This window comes from Caretta caretta, chromosome 3 (genome assembly GCF_965140235.1).
Source record: "Caretta caretta isolate rCarCar2 chromosome 3, rCarCar1.hap1, whole genome shotgun sequence".
NCBI classification, from domain to species: Eukaryota; Metazoa; Chordata; order Testudines; family Cheloniidae; genus Caretta; species Caretta caretta.
In genome coordinates, this window is record NC_134208.1 from 65,924,044 (window position 1) to 65,950,343 (window position 26,300).

The 26,300-nt window shown below is 43.7% G+C and overlaps 1 protein-coding gene and 1 long non-coding RNA gene across 6 annotated transcripts in view; both read right to left on the reverse strand.

Moving 5' to 3' along the window:
- The window catches only part of SNAP91 (synaptosome associated protein 91), a 145,288-nt gene extending 129,531 nt beyond the window's left edge, over positions 1 to 15,757 (reverse strand). The window contains exons 1-2 of one of the 5 annotated variants that reach the window (XM_048845127.2): positions 15,360 to 15,537; positions 14,100 to 14,259 (exon numbers count right to left, since the gene is read on the reverse strand). In XM_048845127.2, the coding sequence (XP_048701084.1) occupies positions 14,100 to 14,229 (130 nt within the window). In that variant the 5' untranslated portion in view covers positions 14,230 to 14,259; positions 15,360 to 15,537. Of the gene's footprint in view, positions 1 to 14,099; positions 14,260 to 14,693; positions 14,828 to 15,133; positions 15,242 to 15,359; positions 15,538 to 15,631 lie in introns of those variants that run through there. The other 4 variants (XM_075126560.1, XM_075126559.1, XM_075126558.1 and 1 more) reach the window with 4 other exon arrangements.
- Positions 10,234 to 10,924, reverse strand: LOC142071528 (uncharacterized). The gene is made up of 2 exons (XR_012667603.1): positions 10,706 to 10,924; positions 10,234 to 10,510 (listed from the first exon to the last, which is right to left on the reverse strand). It is a non-coding gene; the product is annotated as an uncharacterized LOC142071528 (long non-coding RNA).
- Positions 15,758 to 26,300: the final 10,543 nt, after the last annotated feature.

Consider the following 26,300-nt stretch of genomic DNA (forward strand, 5'->3'; position numbering starts at 1 on the left):
TCAATTGCAGCGTAGACATACTGCATGGGGTCAGACAGACTTCAGATTGCAAAAACTGTGCTCTGAACTGTTAAGGCAGCATTTCCAGTGAGCAAGAACACTGGATACCACATGATTTCGTTTATATTTCTTTTACACAGTACTGTGAATAGTTTACTGGTGGTAAAATGCACCAAACAAGATCTCTGCATTTCTCCAAGAAATTGGACAACTGCTAGAATAGTTACAACTGTGCAATTACTTTAGTCTGCACTGACAAGTGGCAATGGTTGGTGATGTGGCGGCTTCACCTAGCTCACAGCAGGGGCAATATTCAGGCAAATGCCTGTGGGGTGTTGATAGCAACTGTATGGTATGATACACACATGCTGAAGAATTGCAGTGCCAAAGTTCTATCATGTAAACTCATCAAAACAAAGACAGACTTATATACATAAGTGATGTAAACAAACATTTTGCATGAGAAACTTTCTAGAAAGTTGGCATTTTGGATAACACCACAAACAAATCTTATGGTGTTGTTCTGCTAAATTTAGTGAAGGGTTATTTTGGCACTGAAACATGAATTTTTGTTCTGCAGCTCTCTCACTCAAGTATATCTGAGCAAAAGCACGAATAAGCTATTTTTCATTACTAAAGAACAAAGTGAGACACTCCATTCTCTTTATACTCTTAAAGAATCTGCTTCTCCAATCTTTAAAGACAGGCTGACAGAATGGCAGAGTACAGAGATAAAAGTGTTAAATAATGTTGCTTCTCTCAATAGTATCCGCTTCCTAGGCTTGCCGATCTGTCAATGTGTAAGATGATAAAGCGTTTGACAATTTGAAAGCCCAAGCTTTGCACTTGTATAGTCTCACAACAAAATGTCTTAGCAGTTTGAAAGTAGGGTTTTCCCTTACAGATTTAGTTTTGCAAGTGAGTGTAATGGATACCACATGATTTCGTTTATATTTCTTTTACACAGTACTGTGAATAGTTTACTGGTGGTAAAATGCACCAAACAAGATCTCTGCATTTCTCCAAGAAATGCTACTGTTCAATCAGGTTTTACACTAGTACACTAACTTATTAAGCACTGACAACAAGAGTCCATGAACTGCTACTATTCAACCAATGGAGAAAAATATGGTGCAAATCCCCCAAAAAAACGGTAATTCAACATCAAGTTTAATCTATCCATCCTATAACTTTAATATTTGCTATTGCCAACTCCAAGCATTCAAAATTGTAAGACACACACACACACACACACAGAGAGACCCCACGCAAATCTTGACTTAAGTCAAAGACCTGGGGGGAGTTTTTGTCTTTCATTTATGGTTCATATTCATGTTTCCCCATGAAGGCTAGAAACTAACTTTTTTTAAAATGAGAACTGACATTCTCTCAGAGTCCTACAGCTGTAAGTAGCTCAGGCTTTAAGACCACCAAGTATTGCAAGACTCAGAGCTGGCAGCCCTGATCATTCTATAGTTTATTTGTTTTATACCAATAATTTTAATATCTACTGTTATGCTGGAGGTTGGGTGAAACCTCCTTGAAGATGGTGGGAGTAACAGCTGTCCTTCATTCAAGGTAACTGAGATGCAGTTAAGCTCCTTTTTATTTTTTTTTTGGAGGGGGGGAGGGGGAGGAAGATAGCTGAAACAATAGCAGCCACTGCCCAAGCCACAGGCTACATGCAAGAAGCTGAGCTATGAAGGTGGAGAGATTTCACTGGGAGCTGAATGTGACCGAACCCATCACACGGTTCACAGAGATGCCCTTGGGACAGTCACCTGACGTGCTGAAGTTATCTGAGCCCATTTTCCCTGCCAGCTTGGAACTCCAGAACCCTGCCTTGTTGAGCCAGACACGCTAGCTTTGGCACAAGGCGGGAATCTTGTCTCTCTGGGTCCCCACCTCTTCTTCTAAATGGAAAAGTACCAGATTTAAGATGGATTTCATCAGGTGACATGGTCACATGTCCCTGAGAGACCCTATTCTTCATTACCCAAGGGCTGGCCACAGGTACACAGGAAGGCTTGCAGGTAAATAAACCCATTCACAACCAATTGTCCTAGTCAATGGGAGCCATCAAGATTCTAAGCCACCATTAATGGCGCACACTTTGCATAACTGCAATAGGACCACAGAGTTATACTTCATATTTCTAGCTTCAGATACAAGGATGATACATCCATACAAACAGGGTGAACACACTCAGTAGATTATAAGCTTTGTAATGATACCTCACAAGAGACCTTCTGCTTAAAGCATATTCCACTTATAAATGTGAATATAATGTAAGCAAGCATATTTTCATAAATCATGTGGAGTGCAACATCATAAACGGAAGGCTGGGGGTTTTTTTTGGCAGGGGGAGTACACTTTTGAGAAGCTGCAGCTGAAAACAGAGGCAGGCAGAAGGCCAGAGATACACTGATAATGTGATCAGAGAGAAAGCAAAGAGGTTTTTGGGTGGAATGCTAGCTGGACAAAGAGGCTTGAAAAACTGAGCAAATAAACGGTCTCCTGCTTGATTCCTACTGTGTTCAGGGAAACGAGACTTTGTGCATTGTTTTGTAAACAAACAGGATTACATCAAAGTCTCTGCCTCCATCAATTTCTCCTATGGAAACAATCTGCAAGACCCAGAATATTGGATAACCACTTGGGTCAAAAAGGGGGTAACAATCCATACTTTATTAATTTAGAGGATGACTTGCAGTCTGGCCTCACAGGAGAGAGATGGGACTGTGAATGTGCCAAATCTGCTTTATTCATTTTCAGCTTTGTGACTAATGGAAGTGGGAAAAAAAATATCTAGAAATTTCCCTGAATTACTGCCAGGTGAAAGAGTACTTCAAAGACTTCATAGAGTACATTAATTTCAGTACACCTGAAAACTGAAGTGAGAGGAGGAAAGTATTTTACATGAGTGTTTGGGATAATCCAGTCCATGCCAAATGCGTCAGATTTACTCTGAGGTGTTATGGGTCCCAGAGATAAGTATCGGCATTTGTAAAATGAGTACAGAGCACTTATGCTCTAGGTACTTGATGTTATATTTAAAGTAACAATAACTCTCTGGCTGAGGTTATTTAGCACTCCATTTGGTAGAGAACTGTAACAAGGGAATCCATGTCCCTGCTACTCCAGAAGTTCCTTATTCGATGTAAGAGGTGTCCCTATTAGTATATAAAGTCAGTCACTTTCGATTTGGTTTTATTCTACACAACCTCCTGTAGTTAAGTTTCTTCTATAACAAGCCCCCCTTCTTACTTCAGCATAGTCCTGCACCTCCAGTCTCCTCTATCTTTGATCATCCGCTTCTTATTGCATTGCTATGGGTTCATCTGTCACTATGAAGAGTCACTTTGCTGCCTCAATACATAACAGCCAATACTGCTGCAGGTGAAGACAGGCAGTGAGAATATCTTGAGTTTTACTCAAAACACATGACAGGCACCATCTTGTCTGATATAAGAGGGCTGAACCAGAGACCTCCAATGCTGAAAACATAAATCACTACTGCTTGAACTAGAAAAGCCAGGTTCTACTGCTACTGGCTGTAGCCAGCTTGCACTTTGTGAATTGAAACCAGACCGGGGGGGGGGGGGGGGGGAGGCATGCGCGCGTGCACACACAGTCTTTCCCATAATCAAATGTGGGCCAAAGTTAGACATTTGGACAGGTCAGGTTTTTGTTTTTTTTTAAAAAAAATACAAAGTAGATCAGCGCTAATTTGGTCTCTAGTCTCACAACCTAAGGAACTATGGGAAATTGAATTATTTCAGCCCACAATTCATTCTTTTTAAAACTAAAAGTTTGATTTTGTCACACTTCTTTACGTAAGACTAGTGTCACCACTTAGATTATAACAATCAAGGACACTGGCAAAGTAAGTATTTGGGCCAAAACACCTTCAGAAAAGTACTAGTAAACTGAAGTCTGAGATTTCAGGTAAAATTCTGAAGGTCTAGAGCAAGTATTTGGATTACCTATGGAATTTGGTTTCAGCTCCCTTTTCAGACAACTGTCTGAAGTTCTTTAGCTGCAAAGTCATTTTTCTGACAATCTCGAAGTCCATTCACAGGATACAAGAGGTTAACAGCATCCCCAACTTTCCGTAGTTCAGCATCCGGCCATTTTGTTTCTGAGCTTTGGTGTGACTCTTAGCTACAACTTAGTCTCAAATTCTACTCTAACACCTGCTGCAGACAGTTCTAAAATATTGATTTCTGGTGTTTGTGAATATCTTTGATAAAGCTTGAGCAAGTTTATGGGTATATGAGAGTATTTTGCCATAAGCAACAGTTGCTGATACCATACTCACACTTTGATAAAACCCACCCCCACACCCAAATAAATATTACCTGTATTACATGCACAATCTGGAAGAGTTTACACCTATTCTATGGAAAGCTTAAATATTCTGATAACTAAGAGAGATAAAGGATAGTATTCCTTCTAAATGGATCAACACTTCTCTATTAGGGGGCAAAAAGCCTCATGTGAAATGTAGCATTAAGGAGTTCAGTCAGTCTGACAGTATTAAGTACAAAAGCCAGCAACAGGTATTAGTCAAGTATGGCAAGTCTCAGACTTTATGCTACAGACTAGTCCCTTTTGGATAAGGCTTCCAGGTTTTCTGACCTAACCAAAAGGTACTTTGCGGGGGCGGGAGGAGGGTGTTGCGCTGACCTCTTGATGACGGTGCATTACAGCTTCACTGTTAGACACCCTGCTCATGTAGTAGCAGCCCAGATGGTCTGTTTAGAAAGCAGTTCAGTTGACAAAGTTCCTTTAAGTTTCATGCCCCTGCTGTAGTCACACTAACTTTAAATATAGGAAGACATCTCTGTACCCCTTGTCTCCTACGATAACAGCAAACAAACCCCACAACTGAATCTAGACTCCAGAGGATCCTAATTCTTATTAAGGCAGGAAAAGAGGCAACAAGATATCCCAGTGCAATTCTACGCTCTTCAATGAGCTGCTACACATCCTGTCTTCTTACAGTATATGAATTACACAAAAGAAATAGTTGCCACAGTGGGCTGTCTACTGTAACCTGGTATCAGACTTCAGGCAGTGGCTATGCTGATCTTTCAGAGGAAAGTTTACCATTCCAGACTGCATATGGCTAAACAGATAATACTTACTACAGTAGAAGTTCTTCCTGATTCCATCTGACTTGGCTTATTTAATCAAACACCAGAACCAACACCCCTGAAAGTTTTTACTCTAGCTAACAGAGCTACAGATGCTATGAACCCAAATTGTGTTTGTTTAGTCTTCAGCTATAGTATTTATCCAAATATCTTGCTGCAAAGCACTCTTCAGGTTGCACTGCACTCACAAATAACTTAAGTTCATGGCTTTTACATGTCATTTACATATCTGCCTTTTTTGTTATTGTATGATGGCATAGAGCAGGGGTTCTCAAACTGTGGGTCACGATCCAGTTTTAATGGGGTTGCCATTACTGGCGTTAGATTTGCTGGTGCTTGGGGCTGAAGCAAAAGCCTGAGCCCCACTGACTGGGGCCAAAGCAAACACTTGAGAGATTATTCTACAATTGCAATCCCATTAGCCACCGTTTAAACTATTTCAATACTGATCACATTCAGTAGAGAAATAGTTTAAACTGTCACTTTAAATGGTCATTTGGTTTGAATTACCCTGTTGTGTGAACTTCTCCATTCATCTCCTTGCAGCTGAGTCAAGAAGATCTCTGTTTGCACACTGTTCAGGGGTAGAAGCTTCTTTTAAAAGAGAAAGTTCTATATTAAGGAACATATTGCGCAGCCAACAGAAGACGTTGAATGCATGGGGCCTGTGTTAACAAGTGATAATTTGAATGAAAAAAATTAAATGCATGCATTTCAATACTTCTTTTTAAGTGTCACATTCCATCAACACAATTTTCAGCTTTGTGTTTTCCAGTGTGTAAATAGATATACAATGCTTTGCATAAACTGGAAGCCTGTACTATATTATTTAGAGGGTCATTTTAAAATTGTTTGAAGCAAGATCTTCCAAAGTGACAAAGATCATATGAATATCTGAAGCTTGTAAAGAGACAGTAAGAGTACTTTTTTCCATCCACGCCCTCTCATAACAAATGAACAATTCACTCAAAAAGCCCCCTCCCCCGCCCCAAAAAGTCAGTAAGTTGTAAGCAAGGCTCAAATTGGAAGAGTAGTAGTATTCTTCTACCTGAGATGCCACTCATGGTAGATTGTGCAGGTGGGGTTCAAAATTATTACACTTGCTATGCTAAACTCCTTTGGTTGCCTCCCTAGATGGGGTCTGAATATACCTACGAACTGAGCCAGATTAAGCTATAGGCACAACAGACATATAGCTTTCCAACTTCGAGAGTCATGATCAGGTCAGGATCTAAGCTTGCATTGGTTACACCTGAATTATGTCTGCAGCTTCTAGTTGAAGATTGTTTTAGCCCCAAATGCAGTAGCTTCTAAATCCAGCCTCCAACAGAGGGAGAAGCAGCAGCCATTGGAACCAGAGAATAAACCATCTAGCTTCACATCCACCACCAAAAAGGACCTCCACTACTATTGGGGGGGAAAAAGGAGGGGATAGAGAGTTACCACATTATGTTTGTCATAAATATAAAGGGAAGGGTAAACACCTTTAAAATCCCTCCTGGCCAGAGGAAAAATTCTTTCACCTGTAAAGGGTTAAGAAGCTAGGATAACCTCGCTGGCACCTGACCAAAATGACCAATGAGGAGACAAAAAGAAAAGGAGTACTTGTGGCACCTTAGAGACTAACCAATTTATTTGAGCATGAGCTTTCGTGAGCTACAGCTCACTTAAGCTGTAGCTCACGAAAGCTCATGCTCAAATAAATTGGTTAGTCTCTAAGGTGCCACAAGTACTCCTTTTCTTTTTGCGAATACAGACTAACACGGCTGTTACTCTGAAACCAATGAGGAGACAAGATACTTTCAAAAGCTGGGAGGAGGGAGAAAAACAAAGGGTCTGTATCTGTCTGTGTGATGCTTTTGCCGGGGACAGAACAGGAATGGAGTTTTAGAATTTAGTAAGTAATCTAGCTAGATATGCATTAGATTATGATTTCTTTAAATGGCTGAGAAATTAAGCTGTGCTGAATAGAATGGATATTCCTGTCTGTGTGTCTTTTTGTAACTTAAGGTTTTGCCTAGAGGGATTCTCTATGTTTTGAATCTAATTACCCTGTAAGGTATTTACCATCCTGATTTTACAGAGGTGATTCTTTTTTACTTTACTTCTATTAAAATCCTTCTTTTCAGAAACTGAATGCTTTTTCATTGTTCTTAAGATCCCAGGGTCTGTGGTCACCTATGCAAATTGGTGAGGATTTTTAACCAAACCTTCCCTAGGAAGTGGGGTGCAAGGGTTGGGAGGATTTTTGGGGGGGAAAGATGTTTCCAAACAACGCTTTCCTAATAAATAAACCCAGATAAACGTTTGGTGGTGGCAGTGGAAGTCCAAGGGCAAAGGGTAAAATAGTTTGTACCTCAGGAAAGTTTTAACCTAAGCTGGTAAAAGTAAGCTTAGGAGGTTTTCATGCAGGTTTCATCTGTACCCTAGAGTTCAGAGTGGGGAAGGAACCTTGACAATGTTAAATTCAGTTTAAGCAGGATTTAAATCTGTTTAAGTGCATCTATATTAGGGTTTTCCACTGGTGACTAGAACTGATGCACATTTTTGAACAGACAAACTCTTGGGTTCTGTTGGACCAAAGGATGGGGAACAAATCCCCAAAGTGAAGATCCAGCACTAAGAGCTCTTCCCTCAAACATACAAATCATGGAACTTTTAGCTCAAGGATCCCAGCTGAAACCTAGAGTGATAAAGCATGGAGAAAGGCAGCCTCCAAGTTAGGAGACTCAAATCATGAAGGGCTGGGTTACATTAAACCCATTGGCTTGAAGTTAGTCTTTCACTGGTCTTCACCACTTGTCCTGAACATCCACCACCTGCTCCCTAGCACTGGGGCAACATTCCTCTTGCTGGGTACCCAGTGTCCCCACTCTTTTCATATCCTTCCTCAAGATCTACTTTTGCTTTGCTTGCCGCTGTATTTCAGATGCTCATCATAAATTGATTGGTCTGTTATCTGCTTAACCCACATACTTCCATGCCCTAATTTACCTCTACTATTGTCTAACTTCATACTCTTATTTATATTTCATCTTTTCAAGAGAGGGGTCATACCCTCTTGTCTCTGAAGTGCCATGCATATATGGTACTCAAAAAAAAAGTTAATAGACTACTACAGCCATCTTCTGGGCTCTTACAGAGTAACACTGGAGCTACTCCAATGTAGTGCTAGCCTGCAGGCTACCACCTTACTATATGGGATTAACCAGCGCATACATTGCCAACTATATCTACAAAAAACAATACCAGTGTGTACTAGCCACAAATGATACCAGCACAGTATCAGTGCCAAACCAAGACTTGCAAGTAGTCAAGGAAACTTGAAAACTCTACATACTGCCACAGTTTCCTGGCCACAACCTTCTCAATCTTTCCTAAAAAGAAAGAGGAGACGAAATTGGCAACACACACCACCAACCCACCCTAGAGCTACCCTTCAGCTATTCTCAGGAGAGGCTAGAATTGCTCTTCTGAAAGGAGACACAGACAGTTTCTCCCCACTCTAGTTTTACTTGTCATAAGTGATCATGGTTGATGTTTTAAGCACCTCCAGAACGCCTGAGAAAAAACTTGCCAAAAAAAATCCAACCAAAGCTGACTGCATTTGTTCCTCTCCTCATCACACCAGCCTACAATCAAACTTTATCCATAATGTAAATTAAGGACTCATTGCAGGAAACTCTTCACTCTGTAGCAGAGTTGAGACACCTTGATTTCCTGCCAGACTGTTTATCACCTAAAACAGTTCCATGAATCATGATTTCAGACTAAGGGGGGAAAAAAGTCCCTAGCCTCCAGTACAATCCCAGCATAAGACTGAATTCTGTGATTAAAACACGCTTTTAAGTCACCCTTACATATTACTTTAGAGCTATGTGAAATCACTAAAAGGAAATTGTGAGAAGTGACATCTATCCCCTTTACATCAAAGAAAGATACCATTGCTCAGTTATCCCAGTGCTTAAAATATCAGCTCCCAGGGAAAGAAGCTTAAAGAAAACCTGTTCTGGTTTTCAGTTTGAGCAATGTTTAGTGTATATATCACAGCAGAAAAGGCCTGTGCTGGTCCCCCCCAGCAGCACCAGGCAATTCAGGTGCGCCCGCAATGATTCACTGGAGGCATATGGTGGTTTCAACACATTATGAATGAGGATGTCAGGCTTCAGACCAACCAGCCTCCACTGTCTTCCCAGGGTTAGGCTTCAATGTCAGCTCAAGCGGCTTGGCCACCTGCTCTGTATGCCAGAGTCCATGCCAGTCCGCTAGCTTTAAGTTTGATCAAGCAGATGGTCTCACAAGTTGGAGATATGTCACGGCTTCCAACTTCACCCGCCTCAATGTAGTGCGGGCTGTAATACTGGCAGGAAACCAGGCTCTCTGGAAATGGGTGATCTGAAGTTTGCACTCTATGCTCCACAAGCAGGAGAATTAATGAAATGAGTGAAGCTTAACCTCAGCAAGACCAGTGATGGTGATGTGGAGGATTCCCAGGAACTCACAATACCAGCCTGAAGTCAAGACAGTCTTCACCCTCAAATTCCTTTTGGACTTCAGATGGTAAAATAAGCATCATCTTAGGTGCAGCTGGCCAAGACACTGAGATTGTGGGATATGGACTTAGCCACACATTTGCAATTCCCAGGCTTGATTGTTGCCATTCACCATACATATGAAGATGCCAACCCTAAAAAGCCTTCCATGTGTTTAGCTTACTGAATTAGTAGTATTTCACAAAGCATGCCATACTGCTGCTCCATCTTCATCTACTGACTACCTGTCGAGTACTCAGTCAAGTTGGATATTTCAGTCCCATTCTTCAATGCCATAAATGACATTACCTCCAGCTACAAGGGAAAGAAAATCTCCCAATGTCTATAACCTCCTACAACAGCTACATTCCTCTAACAGTGAATTTATCAGCCTTGAGAATAAGACCTGTGAGCACAAGAGATTGGGAATGAGTTAACAATTCCTCGTCAGCTGCCAAGAACCCTAAGAGTACAGAATGACCACAGAACTCACCATCTTCAAAACAAGATGCAAAACACAAATGGAAAAAAACTAACAAAAATCCAAGCAGCAAGTGTAACTTTATCATTGTGGTATGAGTACAACACAACATCTAAATATGCAATAAAAATAGTGCTAAAGCTAATTTGTTGTTGATCCAACAGGACCATGAGTTTGCAGGCTTTCAAATGAAGGAGGCGTAGCCCCTCAATATAAGGAGCAGATAAGACTTGGCAGAGGCAGTGTTTGCTATCTAACAATTGCCAGCATCTTCTGTGTCTTTGCCTGGTTTAACTTCAGCCATCAAGCCCTCATCCAAGCCCATATATCACCTGAACCTGTTGGAAAAGGAAAACAAACCAAGTTTCATCAGCATGCTGATGTTACTATGACCCTTAATGCCTAAATCTCCCCAGGGCCCTAATATACAGGTTGAGCAAGAGAAGCAACGGAACCCTGTTTGACACAATGAGGAGTCTCTAGCGAATATGCAGCTCCCAAGATATCTTTCAAAGAAAGGAATGCAGACTCACTAAGCAGCCACACATGTAGAATCTAGGAGGTATCCGCAACATCTTGCGGTCCACTGTATTTATGTTGCAGAGAGATATTTGAACCGTCTCCAGATTTCAATACTTGGATACTGCTGGCAGGGCCTTCTCAGTGGAGGAACCTCAACTTATTGCTTCCCAAAGAGCCCACGATTGTTGGCCTCAGAACAGCGTAAAGCCTTTGTTTGAGGGAGTTTTGTTTAATTTCTGTGGAATTAATTAATTGACTTATGTTAATGGACCATATTCAAACCAAATATTTAGAACATTTACACTTGTTAATATATTAAGGATATACTTAAACAGGAAAGGAAAAAGCAATGTTATTTTACACTTGACCCTTGTCCACCAGTGTCCTTGAGGTAAGCAAAGAAGCCAGCACTGCTACCTTCCCTTTAAGCTGCATGCACAGGTGGCCATGCAGCCATCTCATGTGGCTAGAAGTGTGTTGGCACCCCGCCCCACGATCTGCCAGAGTCCACAGCAGCTCCTCTCTACACCAGGGACAGAAGAGGTACGAAAGCAGGGTGAGGTAGGCAGGTGCTCTGAAGGGAGCACAGCCAGCCTCCAGGTCCCAATCTACCTCTCCGGACCGACTGCCGGAACCCGCAGCATTTCCTCTTGGTGTTGTAGGGAGCCTCAAGCCAACAGGAAGGAGAGGCAGGGTCTAAGGACTCATTTATGTAGAATGGGAAAACTGTACACGGTCCAGGATGCACAGAGCTTGCTGTGGAGAGGCTGATCCCCCGGCTGGCAGCAGCATCCAAGGACTGGAGGTGCTGAAGTGAGCCTCTCCTCCCCCTCCCCAATAGCTGCTGCAGCTCCCTGCCGGGCCAGGAAAGCCTGTGCCATCACTAGGTCAGGAGTACCCAGTCCATGTGCTTCTCTGCCTACTCTGGGCTGGCAGCTCCCTCTCCAGGGACCCCCAGGGAGGGAAGCAGGGCTGGCTGGGGGGCAGAGAGGGGAAGACCCTGAGATCCCTTCCCCCAAGGAAACCTCAAACCCAGCAGGCAGGGGACAAGTGCTCAGCAGAGTTTGTAGCTGGCTTAGAACAAAAAAAAAGTTTAGAAGGAACACTGATACTCTGTACCATAACCAGGTCTTAATCTGGGGTTTGGGGTGTTTTTTTTTTTTTATATGGGTGCAGTAAGTCACTAGATCATTAAGTTGGTCTGTCATTACCTTCAATCATCTTTTAAATAAGGAATTCTTGAGACTCACCAGTTGTTAAGTTCCATATCAAGTTATGTGTCAGAGGGGTAGCTGTGCTAGTCTGGATCTAGCGAAGTGGCAAAGAGTTCTGTGGCACCTTATAGACTAACAGACGTATTGGAGCATAAGCTTTCGTGGGTGAATACCCACTTCATTGGATGCATGTAGTAGAAATTTCCAGAGGCAGGTATAAATATGCAAGCAAGAATCAGGCTAGGGATAACGAGGTTAGTTCAATCAGGGAGGATGAGGCCCTCTTCTAGCAGTTGAGGTGTGAACATCAATGGAGGAGAAACTGCTTTTGTAGTTGGCTAGCCATTCACAGTCTTTTTTTAATCCTGAGCTGATGGTGTCAAATTCGCAAATGAACTGAAGCTCAGCAGTTTCTCTTTGAAGTCTGGTCCTGAAGCATTTTTTGCTGCAGGATGGCTACCTTTAAACCTGCAATTGTGTGCCCAGGGAGGTTGAAGTGTTCTCCTACAGGTTTTTGTATTTGCCATTCCTAATATCTGATTTGTGTCCCTTTATCCTTTTACATAGGGACTGTCCAGTCTGGCCAATGTACATAGCAGAGGGGCACTGCTGGCACATGATGGCATAGATTACATTGGTGGATGTGCAGGTGAATGAACCAGTGATGGTGTGGCTGATCTGGTTAGGTCCTGTGATGGTGTCACTAGTATAAATATTGGGCAGAGTTAGCATCAAGGTTTGTTGCATGGATTGGTTCCTGAGTTAGAGTTACTAAGGTGCAATGTGTAGTTGCTGTGAGAATATGCTTCAGGTTGGTGGGTTGTCTGTGGGAGAGGACTGGCCTGCCTCCCAAAGCCTGTGAAAGTGAGGGATCATTGTCCAGGATGCGTTAGATAACTGATGATGCGTTGGAGAGGTTTTAGCTGAGGACTGTACGTGGTGGCCAGTGGAGTTCTGTTGGTTTCTTTCTTGGGCTTGTCAAAAACCTGTAGGAGAACACTTCAACCTCCCTGGACACACAACAGCAGGTTTAAAGGTAGCCATCCTGCAGTAAAAAAAAAACTTCAGGACCAGACTTCAAAGAGAAACTGCTGAGCTTCAGTTCATTTGCAAATAAACACTAGAAGGTGAAATACCATCAGACGTTATTCTTCCTTTGAAATAGCAAGAAGGAAATACAATTCTATTAAAAAGTATTTAAACACACTGGACTAATGTTAGCATTAATATATAAACATTGCTTTAAAGAGAGACAGTTATGAGCTAATATTTCCTGATACAGATTAGCAAGATGTTTCTCACTGTTTAGTAATAGTTCCCAAAATTAAGAAAGCTCATTTTTAGGATGCATTAAAAAATGCAAAGAGAAGAAGAGTCAAGACACTGGGATACAAACACACTTTTCTGTCCAAACAATCCACAGCTTCTAAGAAAAGCCCGGCTCAACACCACATGATTAAATTCTGCCCACCTCTCTCTCAAAGTCAGAAGTGAAACCAGTTCTTTCTGATCCAGTGTGAAGGGAGATTGCCAAAACAAGCAGAACATTACAGAGATGTTATTGTTTTTCCATGACCTCATTCACTAGTCTAGAAATTTAGTGTGAAACCCAGATGTCCAAGACAGATTTTAAGTCTTTAATATGTGCAATACAAAGCCACCAGTCTTCTTCCTCAAAATAGTGTGGGAGCCATCAGATATGCAGATAAGACAATTGCTTTCCTCAGGCAATTGGATTCCTCAACACAAGAGTCTTAGACTCCCTTATTCAAGAATCATCTTGACTTAACATGATCACCTTTGAGTCCACCTTTGTCTTATGACCACAAATATCAATACTCCAGCCCCAGGTTCAGTATCCATGTCAAAATCTAACCTAATCATGACTAACGTGATAGGCAGTGAGGGGTAGCAGACCCACCTTTCACAGGCTCTAGTCTTTAATATACATATTAAGTTGCCTTTCTGGAACTGAGGCTAGAGATCAAAAGGAGAGAAAATGGCTGAGGGGACAATATTATGGGAGCACAGAAGATCTTCAATGACACAACCCATCCCCCTTCAGGATTTCTCATAAGTCTTATGACTTAAGGGTTGATAATAGCAAGTACTGTTGTCAGAGAGTTTAAGGGCCACATAGACTGCCTTCTTAGCCCTGAGCCATGTAATGCTTATATAAAGAGATGCTTACAGTCCAGGTGTTTTTTCTTGGGCCCCATCACTTCATGTGTGGTTGCTTTGCAGACGGCTCTGGCTACAGCTGATCCTGTAACGCTGTACTGAGCAGCTGCGATGCGATCTGTCAGCGTCTGACCCGACATCTTCGACTAATGTTAGTGCTGCTGCCTCTTCTGCAAGCGGGGAAACACAGGGGAGGCAGGGGATGTTCCGGGTTTAATGACCGAGCGAGGGAGACCCTGTCCTTCCAGCACCCAGGCCCTTTCCAGCAGGGACAATCCTTCCTCCCTCACCCCGTTGTGTAAGCGTTACAAGAGCAGTCAAGAGAAGCTGCCCAGGGCAAGACGGGGTATTTTAGACACTGCAGAAGAAAAGCCAGCACACCCATAGCGCATCCATCCCCTCCCCACCCCTAACCTGCGCCCTTAGCGCAACACCATCGCGGCGAACAGCTGCTGCCGAGCGGGGCCCACCTTCCCCTCCGCCGCCAGCCCCACCGACGTGGGGAAGGGGGGAACCTGCACCCCACCCCCCGAAACGGGGTCCCCCCTCTGCACTCCTGACAGCCCCGAGAGCCCCAGCAAGCTCCAGGGAATGAATTAGATACCCAGTGGGAGCCGCTGCTCGCTGCTACTGCAGTAAACGGGAGCTTTTCCATCGCCTGCTTCCCCGCGTCTCTCTGCTGGGAGATTATCACATCATTGCGCCATGTTATGCCCTGCCTGCGCCTCTCCCCACCCAGCTCCTCCTTTGCCGCTCCGGGAGGCAAGGGCAGGCCGCCCATCGGAAATAGACACCGGCTCCCCTCCCCGCGCCCACCCGGCCCAGCCTCCCAGACACTCATCCCCCTTCTCTCCAGTGCGCCCCACCGGGCCCCTGCGCCGGCCCTAGCTCACACGCCGCCCCCCCGCCCCTCCCAGGCCCACTGCAGCTCAGGGGCCCCCACGCCCCACGCGGGGATGCTGCGGCTGCAGCGCGCTGCCCCGGCCGCGGGCAGGAGCCCGGGCTGGGCTGGGCGGTAGCGCCGGGGCGGCGGCAGCAGCAGACCTGTCACCGCGTCCTTCTGGCTGCCGCTCGCGGGGAGGGCGCCCCCTCCTCCGCGGGGCCGGGCTGGGCCGGGAGAGCCCCAGGTGCTGGGCGGCCCCGCCCGCCTGCAGCGCACGGCCCGGGAGAGGCCGGAGCTCCCGCGCCCAGGGGCCGCCGCTGTGCCTAGCCTAATCCCCCAGCGCTGCCGCTGCCGCCGCCGCCGCCGCCGCCGCAGGGATGGACGTACCCGCCCGGCGCGCCGCCCTCGCTGTCTCCGCCGCGCTCACCCTCCTGCTCCTGCCGGCCCCTCCTCAGGTTTGTGGCTCGGCGGAGTCAGGTGACCCGGCGCGGACAAACCGGGACGTGCGGTCCGCTAGGTGCCGTAGGGGGAGCGCCCCCGCGCCGCGCTCTTAAAGGGGACACCCCGCAGCCCGCAGCGCCCGCGCCCAGCCAGCCCCCGCCCCCAAGGTGAGCTCCGAGGCCGGCACAGCCCCTCCGCCCGCTCCCGGGGCGGCTCACTTTCAATTCCCCCCGGCGGTGTGCTTTTCTCCCCGGTCGCTTCCCCTCGTTTCTTGCACCATTTTCTCTCATTTCCCTCCGCTCCCTCCTTGCCCGATTTGCCTCTTTCATCTTCTCTCTGGCTCTCTCGCCCTTTAAATGGGGGTGGGATATTTTTCAATTTGGAGCGTTTCATTGTCAGTTTGCAAAAGAATTAGTATTTGAAAATAACTTTTTAATGTGGAAATATATTTGAATTCCAAGCCCCTTTGAGGATGGTCAGGTTATATTTGGTTCTCTGACTTCCTCCCCCCACACAAGAGTTTTTAAACTACCAATATTTAGACTGCCAATTTAAGCCCCTTACAGCTGCTCTACAATTACCATAAGAATGGCCATACTGGGTATGTCTCAACTATGAAATTAGGTCAAATTTATAGAAGTCATTTTTTTAGAAATCGTTTTTATATAGTCGATTGTGTGTGTCCCCACACAAAATGCTCTAAGTGCATTAACTCGGCGGAGTGCTTCCACAGTGCCGAGGCTAGCGTCCACTTCCGGAGTGTTGCACTGTGGGTAGCTATCCCACAGTTCCCGCAGTCTCCGCTGCCCACTGGAATTCTGGGTTGAGATCCCAATGCCTGATGGGGCAAAAAACATTGTTGTGGGTGGTTCTGGGTACATGTCATCAGGCCCTCCCTCCCTCTGTGCAAGCAACGGCAGACAATCGTTTTGTGCCTTTTTTCCTGAGTTACCTGTGCAGACGCCATACCACGGCAAGCCTGGAGCCCGCTCAGCTCACTATCACCGTATGTCTCCTGGGTACTGGCAGACGTGGTACTGCATTGCTACACAGCAGCAGCAACCCATTGCCTTGTGGCAGCAGACGGTACAATAAGCCTGAAAACCATCCTCATCATGTCCGAGGTGCTCCTGGCCGCCTCAGTAAGGTCGGTCAGGAACGTCTGGGCAGATATGGGTGCAGGGACTAAATTAGGAGTGATTCGACCAAGTCACTCTCTTTAGTCCTGCAGGCAGTCCTATTGTACCATCTTCTGCCGAGCAGCCAGGAGGTGTGGATGGCTATCAGTCCTATTGTACCATCTTCTGCCGAGCAGCGAGGAGATGTGGATGGCTTGCAGTCCTTCTGCACCGTCTGCTGCCAGCCAAATATGTAAAAGATAGATAGAGTGGATCAAAACAAGAAATAGACCAGATTTGTTTTGTATTCATTTGCTCCCCCCTCCCTCCCTCCATGAAGTCCTGCCTGAAGTACAAGAGGGAGAGTTAGCTTAGTGGGTTGAGCATTGGCTTGCTAAACCCAGGGGTTTGAGTTCAATCCTTGAGGGGGCCATTCTGTGTGACAGTTGTTTTTGTTTCTCTTTGATGTAAAGCCACCCCCTTTGTTGATTTTAATTCCCTGTAAGCCAACCCTGTAAGCCATGTTGTCAGTCGCCCTTCCCTCCGTCAGAGCAACGGCAGGCAATCGTTCCACACCTTTTTTCTGTGCAGACGCCATACCACGGCAAGCATGGAGCCCACTCAGATCACTTTGGCAATTAGGAGCACATTAAACACCACGTGCATTATCCAGCAGTATATGCAGCACCAGAACCTGGCAAAGCGAAACCGGGTGAGTAGGTGACGTCAGCATGGTGACGAGAGTGATGAGGACATGGACACAGACTTCTCTCAAAACATGGGCCCTGGCAATGCAGGCATCATGGTGCTAATAGGGCAGGTTCATGCTGTGGAACGCTGATTCTGGGCCCAGGAAACAAGCACAGACTGGTGGGACCGCATAGTGTTGCAGGTCTGGGACGATTCCCAATGGCTGCAAAACTTTCGCATGCGTAAGGACACTTTCATGGAACTTTGTGCCTTGCTTTCCCCTGCCCTGAGGTGCATGAATACCAAGATGAGAGCAGCCCTCACAGTTGAGAAGCGAGTGGCAATAGCCCTGTGGAAGCTTGCAACGCCAGACAGCTACCGGTCAGTTAGGAATCAATCAGGAGTGGGCAAATCTACTGTGGGGGCTGCTGTGATGCAAGTAGCCAACGCAATCAAAGATCCACTGATATCAAGGGTAGTGACCCTGGGAAATGTGCAGGTCATAGTGGATGGCTTTGCTGCAATGGGATTCCCTAGCTGTGGTGGGGCCATAGACGGAACCCATATCCCTATCTTGGCACCGGAGCACCAAGCCGGCGAGTACATAAACTGCAAGGGGTACTTTTCAATAGTGCTGCAAGCACTGGTGGATCACAAGGGACGTTTCACCAACATCAACGTGGGATGGCCGGAAAAGGCGCATGACACTCGCATCTTCAGGAACTCTGGTCTGTTTCAAAAGTTGCAGGAAGGGACTTTATTCCCAGACCAGAAAATAACCATTGGGGATGTTGAAATGTCTATAGTTATCCTTGGGGACCCAGCCTACCCCTTAATGCCATGGCTCAGGAAGCCATACACAGGCAGCCTGGACAGTAGTCAGGAGCTGTTCAACTACAGGCTGAGCAAGTGCAGAATGGTGGTAGAATGTGCATTTGGATGTTTAAAAGTGCGCTGGCGCGGTTTACTGACTCGGTTAGACCTCAGCGAAACCAATATTCCCACTGTTATTACTGCTTGCTGTGCGCTCCACAATATCTGTGAGAGTAAGGGGGAGACATTTATGGTGGGGTGGGAGGTTGAGGCAAATCGCCTGGCTGCTGGTTACGCACAGCCAGACACCAGGGCAGTTAGAAGAGCATAGGAGGGCGCGGTGTGCAACAGAGAAGCTTTGAAAACCAGTTTCATGACTGGCCAGGCTATGGTGTGAAAGTTCTGTTTGTTTCTCCTTGATGAAACCCCCCCGCCCCTTGGTTCACTCTACTTCCCTGTAAGCTAACCACCCTCCTCTCCTCCCTTCGATCACCGCTTTCAGTGGCAATAAAGTCATTGTTGCTTTACATTCATGCATTCTTTATTCATTCATCACACAAATAGGGGGATAACTGCCAAGGTAGCCCAGGAGGGGTGGTGGAGGAGAGAAGCTCCGGGAGGGGTGGTGGAGGAGGGAAGGACAAGGCCACACAGCACTTTAAAAGTTTAAAACTTTAAAACTTATTGAATGCCAGCCCTCTGTTGCTTGGGCAATCCTCTGGGGTGGAGTGCCCGGAGCCCCCCCCCCCACCGCATTCTTGGGTGTCTGGGTGAGGAGGCTATGGAACTTGGGGAGGAGGGTGGTTGGTTACACAGGGGCTGTAGTGGCGGTCTGTGCTCTTGCTGCCTTTCCTGTAGCTCAGCCATATGCTGGAGCGTATTATTTTGATCCTCCAGCAGCCTCAGCATTGAATCCTGCCTCCTCTCATCACGCTGCCACCACCTTTCAGCTTCAGCCCTCTCTTCAGTCCGCCACTTACTCTCTTCAGCCCGCCACCTCTCCTCCCGGTCATTTTGTGCCTTCCTGCACTCTGACATTGTCTGCCTCCATGCATTTGTCTGTGCTCTGTCAGTGGGTGAAGACATCATGAGCTCAGAGAATATTTCATCATGAGTGCATTTTTTTCACCTTCTAATCTTCACTAGCCTCTGGGAAGGAGAAGATCCTGTGATCCTTGAAACACATGCAGCTGGTGGAGAAAAAAAAAGGGACAGCGGTATTTTAAAAGATACATTTTATAAAACAATGGGTACACTCTTTCACGGTAAACCTTGCTGTTAACATTACATACATAGCACATGTGCTTTCGTTACAAGGTCGCATTTTGCCTCCCCCCACCACGTGGCTAGCCCCTCACCCCTCCTTCCTCCCCATGGCTAACAGCAGGGAACATTTCTGTTCAGCCACAGGCAAACAGCCCAGTAGGAACGGGCACCTCTGAATGTCCCCTTAAGAAAAGCACCCTATTTCAAGCAGGTGACCATGAATGATATCACTCTCCTGAGGATAACACAGAGAGATAAAGAATGGATGTTGTTTGAATGCCAGCAAACATACACTGCAATGCCTTGTTCTACAATGATTCCCGAGTACGTGCTACTGGCCTGTGTGGTAAAGTGTCCTACCATGGTGGACGGAATAAGGCTGCCTTCCCCAGAAACCTTTTGCAAAGGCTTTGGGAGTACATCCAGAAGAGCCGCAAATGCCAGGGCAAATTAATCATTAAACATGCTTGCTTTTAAACCATGTATGGTATTTTAAAAGGTACACTCACCAGAGGTCCCTTCTCTGCCTGGCGGGTCCGGGAAGCAGCCTTGGTGGGTTCGGGGGGTACTGGCTCCACGTACAGGGTGAGAAACAGTTCCTGGCTGTCGGGAAAACCGGTTTCTCCGCTTGCTTGCTGTGAGCTATCTACAACTTCATCATCATCATCTTCCTCGTCCCCAAAACCTGATTCTGTGTTGCCTCCATCTCCATTGAAGGAGTCAAACAACACGGCTAGGGTAGTGGTGGCTGAACCCCCTAAAATGGCATGCAGCTCATCATAGAAGCGGCATGTTTGGTGCTCTGACCTGGAGCGGCCATTTGCCTCTCTGGTTTTCTGGTAGGCTTGCCTCAGCTCCTTAAGTTTCATGCGGCACTGCTTCGGGTCCCTGTTATGGCCTCTGTCCTTCATGCCCTGGGAGATTTTGACAAATGTTTTGGCATTTCGAAAACTGGAACGGAGTTCTTATAGCACGGATTCCTCTCCCCATACAGCGATCAAATCCCGTACCTCACATTCGGTCCATGCTGGAGCTCTTTTGCAATTCTGGGACTCCATCATGGTCACCTCTGCTGATGAGCTCTGCACTCACCTGCAGCTTGCCACGCTGGCCAAACAGGAAATTGAAATTCAAAAGTTTGCGGGCCTTTTCCTGTCTACCTGGCCAGTGCATCTGAGTTGAAAGTGCTGTCCAGAGCGGTCACAATGGAGAACTCTGGGATAGCTCCCGGAGGCCAATACCGTCTAATTGCATCCACAATACCCCAAATTTGACCCAGCAAGGCCGATTTCAGTGCTAATCCCCTTGTCGGAGGTGGAGTAAGGAAATCGATTTTAAGAGCCCTTTAAGTCGAAAAAAAGGGCTTTGTCATGTGGACGGGTGCAGGGTTAAATTGATTTAAAGCTGCTAAATTCGACCTCAACTCCTAGTGTAGACCGGGCTTAGTATCCTGTCTTCCGATAGTGGCCAGTGCCAGATGCTTCAGAGAGAGTGAACAGAACAGGGCAATTTTGAATGATGTACCCCTTGTCCTCCAGTCCCAGCTTCTGGAAGTCAGAGGGGGTTGCATGGCCTTGCATCCCTGATCATCTTAGTTAATAGCCGTTGATGGACCTGTCCTCCATGAACTTATCTAATTTTTTTTAACCCAGTTATACTCTTGGCCTTCACAACATCCCCTGGCAATGAGTTCCACAGGTTGACTGTGTGTTGTGTGATGAAGTACTTCCTTATGTTTGTTTTAAACCTGCTGCCTATTTTTCATCAGGTGACCCCTGTTCTTGTGTTATGTGAAGGGGTACATAACACTTCCCTATGCAGTTTCTCCATACTATTCGTGATTTAATAGACTTCTATCATAGCCACCCTTCTTCGTCCCTTTTCTAAAATGAGCAGTTCCAATCTTTTTAATCTCTCCTTTTATGGAAGCTGTTCCATCCCCCAATCATTTTCATGGCCCTGTGTACTTTTTCTGATTCTATTATATCTTTTTTGAGATGAGACAAACAGAACTGCATGCAGTATTCAAGGTGTAGCATACCTTGGGTTTATACAGTGATGTTATGATATCTTCTATTTTATTATCTATCCTTTAATGGTTCCTAACATTCTGTTAGCTGCTTTTTTTTTTTTTTTGGACTGCTGATGCACATTGAGCGAACGTTTTCAGAGAACTATTCACAATGACTCCAAGATCTCTTTCTTGAGTGATAACAGCTAATTTAGACCCCATCATTTTGTATGTATAGTTGGGATTATTTTTTCCAATGTTTATTACTTTGCACTTATCAACATTGCAGTTACAGTACAGAGGATCCTCTTTTCAGGTGCAATTAAAATGTCTTTCCAGAGCAGCTTCCTGATGTCTTTTTATCTTATATTTGGCACGAATGGATGCCACATTATCCACAGATTTTGGAGATTAAGATTTGTGCTAAAGCACAGGAATTGAGCAAATTATTCCGAATTTATCCCTTACAACTTTAGTAGTGTAGTGCTTTAAAAAAAATTAAAAGCCTTTTTAAAGAGACTTTAATTCAGTCAAATGTATGTGACTATCAGATTCCACTATTAACATTTTTGACTCATTGATTATACAACTGAGTAAGAAATATGAATTCCAGATTAATATACTAAATGTAATGCAAGTTTGGAAAAATATCATATTGGCTAGGGTAGAATTAGAATTCTTTCTAGGACAACTATTCCAAACAAGTAAGAGAAGAAGACAAATAGAATTAAAGGTGAGAGCGGTTAGCAAATGGAACAAAATAATGAAATCCCAGCAAAAGGCGAATTGAAAACAAAATGAAAAACATCTTATAGTTCTAAAGAAACTAAAACAGCAATGGACTGGACATCAATGCTATGGTGACAAACACTGTACAATACTACAGGGTAGAGAAGACCTTTGCCACAAGGGGGCCAAAGGGACTTTTAACATAGTGGAGACAAACAAGAGTTACCAGAGATTAAAACAGAAAGGCAAAGTGGTCTTTTCAAAATTAAGGTGGTGATATTTGGCTCTGAACTTGATTTCACCATGATGAGACTTTCATCCTCTAGTGGATTAAATGAACCTATACAGACATTATAAGGGTTATATTGGTGTAAATTTATTGTTTGGAAATTCTATGTGCTTACCTCATTTGTGTGGAATCAGAACATTTTTAAGCAACCATTTTCTCCATGTTGTGACTATTGCACAGGCTTAAAGCAGAAGATGGTCACTGGCTAAGACTGAAGATGAACCTGAAGGTTTAAGCAAACACAATATAGGTAAAAACATTAAAGGCTTCTATTATTTGTAACTGATTTTAATTTCAATTTTAATTTCATTGATGATGTACCATGTCTACAGTGCACTACTGTTTCTGATATCAGTTGAAGGTTTAAAATAATTTGTTGTGGATTTTAAAACTGCACATAAATCAAATTGCGATTAGGTGTCATTATGAAGAAAATTGAAATCCTGAAAGTGAGGTAGCAACACATATGTTACCATAAATAATATAAATTATTGTTCTGAGTTTCAAGTAACAAACAAAATTCTGCCTTCAAGTGGAAAATTTCATTGCATCATTGAAACACACTGAAGTGTGGGTCTTCATAGATCAGAAATATATAAGTGAAGGCAGCTGTAAAAATTAAAAAATAATATACAACAAATGGAAAAAGGGAAAGTTGATAGTAATGAATATAAATCAGAAGTTAGGAATTGTAGAAAAATGATAAGGGAAGCCAAGGGGCACAAGGAGAAATCTATCACCAGCGGAGTGAAGGACAATAAGGAGGAGTTTTTAAAATATATTAGGAACAAAAAGAATATTGACAATGGTATTGGTCCATTACTAGATGGAAAAGGTAGAATTATCATTAATGCAGGAAATGCAGACATGTTCAATAAATATTTCTATTCTGTATTTGGAGAAAAAAACAGATGATACAGTCTCATCATATAATGAGAATAACACTTTTCCCATTTCACTGTTATCACTGAAAGATGTTAAACAGAAGCTACTAAAGTTAGTCATTTTTAAATTGTCAGGTCCAGATAACATATATTTAAGAGTTTTGAAAGAGCACTTGGGAAGTTCCAGAAGACTGGAACAAAGATAAATGTGCCAATTTTAATTTGGGTAAAGCGGATGATCTGGGTAATTATAGGCCTGTCAGCCTGACATCGATCTCAGTCAAGGTAATGGAGTGGGACACAATTAATAAAAAACTAAAAGAGTGTAATGTAATTAATGCAAATTAAGATGGGTTTATGGACAATAGATCCTGTCAAACTAATTTGATATCTTTTTTTGATGTGATTACAAGTTTGGTTGATAAAGGTAATAATGTTGATGTACCACACTTAGACTTCTGTAAGGCATTTAACTTGATACAGCACACCATTTTGATTAAACATGAATGATATAAAATCAACATGGCATACATTAAATGTATTAAAATCTGACTAACTGATAGGTCTTAACATGTTACTGTAAATGGTGAATCATCATCAAGTGGGTGTGTTTCCAGTGGAGTCTCACAGGGATCGGGTTTTGGCCCTACTCTATTTAACATTTTTATCAGTGATCTGGAAGGAAACATAACATCATCATTGATAAACTTGGAAGATGACACAAAAATTGGGGTAAATAACAAAGAGGAAGGTCATTGATACAGAGCATTGTAGATTGCTTGGTAAACTGGGTGCAAGCAAACAATATGTGTTTTAATAAGAGTAAATGTATATATTTAGGAACAAAGAATGTAGGCGATATTTACAGGCTGGGGGACTCTATCATGGGAAGCAGTGACTCTGAAAAAGATTTGGTGGTCATGGTGGATAATCAGCTGCATATGAGTTCCCAGCGTGATGCTGTGGCCAAAAGGGCTAATGCATTCTCTGGATACATAAACAGAGGAATCTTGAGTAGGAGTGGAGAGGTTATCTCTGTGTTTGGTACTAGTGTGACTGCTGCTGTAATACTGTGTTCCATTCTGGTGCCCACAATTCACGAAGGATGTTGATAAATTGGAGAAGGTTCAGGGAAGAGCCACAAGAATGATTACTGGAATAGAAAACAGACTCAAGGGGCTCAATATATTTATCTTAACAAAGAGAAGTATAAGGGATGGCTTGATCATGGTCATTAAGTAATTAAATGGGGAACAAATATTTAATAATGAGCACTTCAATCTAGCAGAGAAAGGTATAAAATGATCCAATGGCTGCAAGTTGAAGCGAGACAAATACAGACAGGAAATACGGTGTAAATTTTTAACGGTGAGACTAATTAACCATTGGAACAATTTACCAAGGGTTGAGGTGGATTCTCCATCACTGATAATTTTTAAATCCAGATTGGATGTTTTTCTAAAAGATATGCTGTAGGAATTATTTTAGGGAAGTTCTGTGGCCTGTGTTATACAGTAGGTCAGACTAGATCATCACAATGGTCCCTTCTGTCCTTAGAATCTATGAAATTGGAATTAGTTTTCTGAATTTAATTTTGTATTAAAATAATCTTGTTGGGTGGGGTCTGAATGGAGTGGTACTGGAAACAATGATATTGTGCTGCTATTACAATAAACTATAAAAAACAAATTCTGCTCTTTTGAGGATGTGTTAATTATCACTTAAGGAAAACAAAAATGCATTATCAGGATTAAATCATTCACATAAGAAGAGACAAAATTAGCACTCTGAAATATGCCATACCACAACCTTTTCATCTATTCTACAAAGAGCTCTCTGTTGGCATTTAGTATTCTTCATGAAAATACAAAACAAAATCTCAAACACAAAACTTACATCTTTTCAGAAGAGCCCATAGATGTTTAAAGTCATAGAAAGCTAGACAGCTGTGAAATGTTAATATATTATTTTTAACTGGAATATTATTATTTAAATACTGATAAAAAAGAACACCACACCAAGTGTTAAAGGGCTATTTTAAGGCTATTCTAAGTCCTTACCAATTTCACCTTAATGGGACTTGGTGCAATGCTAACTGCCACTAAGGAAAACAGGTTTTAACTTTAAAGGAATGACAAAGTATTTAAATAGTGATACAGTTTTCTACTAAAATCTGACATTAGGTAGCCTGTGTGAACTGTAGTGTGAAATTCTGGCTACTTTGTGACGATGGTCAATCTTGACATTGTTAATTTCTGTCAGTACAACATCCAGCTACATCACCAACAAATACTTCAGCACTTAACAGGACTGGGCTTTATGTTGAAAAATTGTCAAGATAGTTATATTGAAAGGAGGAAGAAATCAGATGCCTCTGCTCTTACCAAAATATCTGAGGAGAAAATAAATGAGAAAATATTTAATGCTGCGTTCAATTTATGTATTACAGATTGGAATTAAAAGAATGCAATAAAGAGATCCACAGGTCTTTCCAGTTATATTTAGTCAGTTCAGAACCTGAATTTTGAGTTAGATTTTGGAGTCCAAAACATCCATGGCTGACCTGACAGCAAGTGTGAAAAATCGGGATGGGGGTGGGGGGTAATAGGAGCCTAAAGTGATTTAACACAACAGGAGACTGTCTGGGGGGAAAAACAAGCAGAAAGGGAAAGAATGGCTCAAGATAAACCACTTATCTGCAATTACTTAAGAGTTGTTAAGGGACAATGCCAGGACTATTAACTTTGAAGATTTTGCCTCCAAATTGGTTTGAACCGGGACAGAAAAGGCCCCCAAACACAGGAGACGAAAAGAATTCTGGCAGGTTTAAAAAGGAACACTCAAAAAAGGGGAGAGTTGTTTTGGGGAACCCTGACACACAGGCACTTGAAGAGCTGTGGGGGGAGGGTCTCAGTCTGAAAAAGTTAAAGCCTGCCTAGATTACCATCTGGGAATAGAATCATAGAACTGGAAGGGACCTTGAGAGGTCATCTATTCCAGTCCCCTGAACTCGTGGCAGGACAAAGTATTATCTAGACTATTCCTGACAGGTGTTTGTCTAACCTGCTCTTAAAAATCTCCAGTGGT